The following is a 5,723-nucleotide window of genomic DNA, read 5'->3' as shown; positions in this document are numbered from 1 at the left end:
GGCGCGGGGGCAGCTGGGCTGGGGCAGCTGTCGCGGGCGGGTTTTTCCCCCCAAAATGACGTTTTTCCCGCAGTTCTGAACGCCGCGGCTCCGTCACTGGCAGCGCCGGGGGCTGCCCTTGAGGGGAACGCAGAGCCGCCGGCTCTCGCCCTGCAGCACCGGGGGCAGCGCCAGGATGCTTGCTGTACGTTCATTTTTTAACGTAAATAAACTCTCGCTGGTGTTAACCCCGTGGCGTGACGTGCAGGCTTCACTTTCCCCGAGCGGTCCCGGGCCAGGCGGCCGGCTGAGGTGCCGGGCGGACCAACGGGCAGGATAGGCCTCAGCGGGGGGGGGGGGGGGGGCCGCGATAGAATCGTCCGGCTGTGACGTCGCTTTGTAGGCGGAGAAGCTGTGGCGTGACCGGGGACGTGCCTGAGGGGCGCGGCGGAGGCCCCGCCTGCCGGGCGGGAAAAGCGAAGCCCGCCCGCCACCTCGTTTGTCCCCCGCGGGCCGCCGTCCGGCGCTGCGCCCGCCCTACGGAAGCCGCCGGCGGTCAAGTGGCGGAAGGGGGACGCTACGCGAGGGCGTCACTTCCTGGCGGCGCCGGTGGCGGGGAGCATCATGCCCAAGTGAGAGCGGCTGCGGCGCTGAGGGGGTGGCGGCGGGGGCAGCGCCTGGGCCCAGGGGGCGGGCAGCCGAGGCGGGGGGCGGCCCGCTGACCCGGGTAGGGCTGGGTGACCCCTGTGGCGGCCCCTGTCTCTTCAGGCCTGGGGGCTGGGGGAAGGGGAGCGGGGCAGGCCGAGCCCGGAGTTGCCCGCTTCGTGCGGCGCCTCCTACTCCCGCCGCCCCGGGCACAGCCGCTGTGAGGGGCTGCGTTCTGACACTGGGCAAGGCGATGCCTTAATAACAAAGAATTTTCCCTTTTCAGGTTTTATTGCGATTACTGTGACACATATCTCACCCATGACTCAGTAAGTACCGAATCTTCTGCGTTAAGTTCTCTGTTGTATCAAGAGCATTAAAATAAAAATAGGCTAAAGCCAGGTTACTTGGCGTGTACTTGTCTTCTCCTACTTCTTGGCAAAAGAGAATGAGGATATCGAGTGGCACTAGCAGTCAGGGCAGCTGACACGGCTGTGAGTGTTGTGGTGAGTTAGTAGGAGACAGCTGGCCCCATGTTAGGGCAACCGCTTCTACCTAAACTGGAGTTTCAACGCTTACAGTTTATACGTGAACTTTTTGCATATCACCCATCCTCTGGCTGGGCACAGAAACCAGCCTGTTTTGTACTGCTCAATTGCATGTGTTTAATATTATGCAATAGTTCCCAGTAAACTTTGCTTTTATGTGATATTATCTAACCTTCGGGGTTATGTGATCTTTCTCAGCCCTCCGTGAGGAAAACCCATTGCAGCGGCCGAAAACACAAAGAGAATGTGAAAGACTACTATCAAAAATGGATGGAGGAACAAGCTCAGAGCCTGATTGATAAAACAAGTAAGGCTAATCCTTCTGTGACCCTGGGTTGCTTTCCTGTTACTTCCTCTGTCTTTTCTCTAGCTGCTTGTTTTCCATCCTTCCTCACTTTCCTGTTGAGTCTTTGCTCTGTAAATCGTGAGCAAAAACTTCACTTTGAATCTTGAACTCATCAGAGTGTGAGCTTCCACCTAAGAGACTGAGGGCTCTACCCAAGGGGAGCATCTTGCAAGCAGGTGTTGCTTTACTGCAGTTGAGAGGCTTGTAGATACCACCACCGTTAGCACTGCTAATAATGTCGTACAAGGTCGTGTACCCCATTCTTGCTTTGTGGTAGTAGCACATTTATGTAAAGGGTATGAATAAGAAATCCAAAAGATAGGAAAATGTACTTCAAAATGTACAGATTTTTTTTTTACACCGCTGTAGTCGCTTGCCCTCAATTCCTTAGGGATATTGAGGATTTTTTTTTTAACTCTCTTACTATTAAAAGCTTGAATGAAGTGTGAAGTTTCCTCTGTTTATGGGATTTTTTTTTATGTTTATAATATATATAATACATATATTTTATATATGTGTATATATTATATATACATATATAATATATGTATATAAACGTTTATGGTTTTTTTTTTTCCCTCTTGCTTGCCCTCTGAATAATGGTTCTTTTCTCTGTGAAAAGAAATACAAATGCCAGATTAACTTTATGGCAAGTTTCTGTAGATTATAGAGTATCTCAAGCTGGCAGGGACCTATAAGGATCATCAAGTACAACTCCCTGCTCATTGCAGGGCTACTTAAAATTAAACCCTATGACTATAAACGTGTCATCCAGATGCTCCTTGAACTGTGGCCGGCTTGGTGCTGTGACCACTTCCTCAGGGAGCCTGTTCCAGGGAACGCCCGCCCTCCCTGTGAAGAGCTTTTTCCTGACACCCAATCTGGATTTCCCCTGACGCAGCTTCTTCCCATTTCCTTGTGTCTGTTTTCCTCATAATGCTTCCAGGTTTCCCATCTTTTGCCTCTTCTCTTCCCTTTCACATAAGATGTGTTTCATGCTTTTTGTCACCTACCTAAGTCATTGCCTTGTTACCGTTTTCAGGACAGCATGTCTTTACATAACGATCCCAGTTGAAAGTTGCAGCTGCAAATCACGTGATGTATTTTCTCTACCATCCGCCTTCCCGTTAGGTGTGTGAAATTCATCATGGACCTCTCTAGTCTCAGCTGGAGTAATTACTATAATAATTTTCTTCAAGAATATCAGGTGCTTCCGCCATGACAAGCAGCATAAACCAGGGATTTGTTCCAGAGTTAGAACAACTGAGCACGCAGCATGACGTGAAGTATGCTCTGACCGCGTGGCATGAGAAGGAAGATTGGCGCAGGAGCTTCCTCAGCCTAGTAACTGGTTTTTCTCCTGGGATTCTTTCTTTCCTTTTTTTTTTTTCTTTTCCCCCCCAATGTAGCGGCTGCATTTCAGCAAGGGAAAATCCCACCTACACCGTTCTCGGCACCACCTCCGGCAGGAGCCATGATACCACCTCCTCCCAGCATCCGTAAGTCTGAACTGGATGATTTTTGACTGGGATGGCAGCCTTCTTGAGTTGTGTTGCATGTTTCCTGGACTTGTAAAAAAAAAAAAAAATCCTTTTAGATTGAGATCAAGCTTAGACTTTTTGAGCTTGTGAATACCAAAATTTAAAGAAGATGCTTTGTAAGAGTGTTTTGGCAGAGATCTTAATTGTGTGTGTCTCCTCATTACTTGGTAGTTGCCACGTAGATAGCTTCATTAAAACTTCCAGCATGGAAGTTTTTTTGGTTTTGTTTTCAGTTTTGTTTTCAGTTGTTTTGTTTTTTTTTTTAATAGAATAGGATTGATAATTGTCTTTTGCACTTCAGCTGGCAAACAGCCGAGATCCCTTTCTGCTTAGAGTCCTGCTGTTGAAAATGGTAGTCACCTGCATTAGGTGTGCAAAGCTGGGATTAACAGCTAGCATATTCTTCATCCACTTTACTTTCTGGCATCTGAAGTCAGAGTTGAAACTGAAAATGATGGGAGGCAGTAGTACAACAATCTAAGACACTATAATTCCTAAAATGTCCTGTAAAGTTTAATAATTACTTCACGCTGCATGTTGTTGATGAATATGAAAGCAGCCAAATGCGTAACCGATCCGTGTTTGTGTTCAGCTGGCCCCCCACGGCCTGGCATGATGCCAGCCCCTCATATGGGTGGACCGCCAATGATGCCAATGATGGGCCCACCCCCACCGGGAATGATGCCGGTTGGACCTGGTAAGTCTGGAAATAGGTAAATCTCTGTAACTGTGGTAGTGGTACTGCATCGTCTGCTTGGTGGGATGTTTGGGCTTCTATTTTCTGTCTCACGGAGCAACAGAGAGTTGTCAGAAGAGCTCAGCAGAAAATGTGGAGTAGCTGCAGTGCTCGGCTGCTAGCTGTAGTGATGCACTCCAGTTTACAGGCGGCGTCACTTCAGATGTCGTAGTAGATCCAGCGTGGATTGACAGCCCCCAGTGTCAAGCTGTGGAAGTATTTCAGTTTGCATATGCTATGTCTGCACGTTTGCTGATCCATTATCCTCTGCGTGGTGAGACATGAACCAGTCTTACCACTGCTCGTTAAAGTTTCTTTACTACTTGTTGCGAGTTATGAGTCCCCCTCTCCAGCTGAAATTATCACTGTGCTAAATTGTAGCTTTTTGACTTCTAGTCTTAGCAGTACGATCTATAGAGGTTTATGTTGGTATTAGTAGCGCCTTTGTTTTTGCACAAGGGGTGCATTTCAGTTCTAAATGAACGTTATTGTTTCAAATGTTTCAAGATAATGTGTTGCAGAGAAACGCTGTGCCTTAAGTTTTTTTCAGAACTGTAAAGGCAAACCAAAATGTCTTTGATACATTCCACTTCTGAGTTTACTGGCATCCAAAGAATACTCAGAGGATGTCTTATTGAAGCAGTTACTGGAACAAATCTAAAGGAACACAGACATGTGCACTAGAAGGAGTAAAGTGTCTTTGCAATTATTGTCTTGCTGGTAGAAATTGTTCTTTTAAGTGTTTTTCTTAAAGGCACAAACCGTGCATAATCTGCGATATTAAGCAGCAGAGCGGCTGACTGAAAATAAACGGCAAAGTTGGATGGAAGCCATTATTTCAGTGCTTTTTAGTAGAGCATCTGCTTTTCTTTGGTAATGCTGTTACCCAGCTGTAAGAAGTACACCAGTCTTTTTTTTTTTTTTTATTATTATTTTACTTTATTTTTCTCTTTTTTTTTTTTCTTGAGCACACTGAGGGTTTTGCAGCACTTCTTTCCAAATGACCTTTCCAATTCAGTAATTAAGCTAGTGTCTCTTCTGAGTGGTTGAAAATAATTTGTCATTGAATATTGTCAAAAGTGGGCATATAACCCAGGCATTTGGTTGCTCTGCTACTCATTGCTAATATCCTGCAGGGAAATGCAATCCATCTCAGTCAGATTCCTGATCAAAGCCTACAAACTTGTAAAACAAAAGTTCCCTGGAGGGTGGGGGAGAGAACCTACACGCGATTTTGGTGTGACTTGCCAGTTGCTGCTCCAGAAAGCTCTTCTCCAATGTCCTCTTTCCCCTTGTAGCTCCAGGGATGAGGCCACCGATGGGAGGACACATGCCAATGATGCCAGGGCCCCCGATGATGAGACCACCCTCCAGACCCATGATGGTGCCAACCAGGCCGGGAATGACCCGTCCAGACAGATAAAGGTGGAAATAGAGCTACCTGTTCTTTTTCATATTACAGTCTTCTGTATGATGAATACCCTAGCCCTGTGTCCCTAGGATTTTTTATTAAAGCAGTGTGTTGAGGAAATCTGCTGTTAACTTCAGATTGCAAATGGTTTGACCTTAGATGCACACTGGACTGATGCTTTTGTACGTGGTCTGGGGTGTTTTTTTTTTTGGTTCCCCCCCCCCCCCCCCTCCTTGAATCATAAAACAGAACAATAAAACATTGATGCTGGTTTACATACGGAGAATCTGAGCTTTACTCTGTGTGTGGTTTTTCTACGCAGCAGGCAGAGATGTCAGTTTTCTTTGTTCCCTCTCTACCTGTCTTGCACAGAATTTTCCAGGTTTTTCTTCTCTTTAGTCCTTAGGTAGTCACTCTTTTTTCATATCATATGCCTTGAGAGATGCATTACTATCTGCATTTTGAATTCTTGTTTCAAAACAAGTATGTGTGGTTTTACTTTAAAAAAAAAAAAAAA

At 46.4% G+C, this 5,723-nt stretch overlaps 1 protein-coding gene across 1 annotated transcript; it reads left to right on the top strand.

Annotated features, from left to right (window-relative positions):
• The first annotated feature begins 421 nt into the window (after nucleotides 1-421).
• On the top strand, nucleotides 422-5,481 carry SNRPC (small nuclear ribonucleoprotein polypeptide C). Its single transcript, XM_080367557.1, has 6 exons — nucleotides 422-611; nucleotides 911-953; nucleotides 1,371-1,479; nucleotides 2,928-3,017; nucleotides 3,652-3,756; nucleotides 5,094-5,481. Exons 1-6 carry the CDS (start codon nucleotides 604-606, stop codon nucleotides 5,216-5,218), a joined length of 480 nt encoding a protein of 159 aa, XP_080223683.1. The 5' UTR covers nucleotides 422-603; the 3' UTR covers nucleotides 5,219-5,481.
• Nucleotides 5,482-5,723: the final 242 nt, after the last annotated feature.

Source organism: Falco punctatus, assembly GCF_963210335.1.
Source record: "Falco punctatus genome assembly, chromosome: 17".
Lineage (NCBI taxonomy): Eukaryota > Metazoa > Chordata > Aves > Falconiformes > Falconidae > Falco > Falco punctatus.
This window is presented reverse-complemented; position numbering and strand designations above follow the sequence as displayed.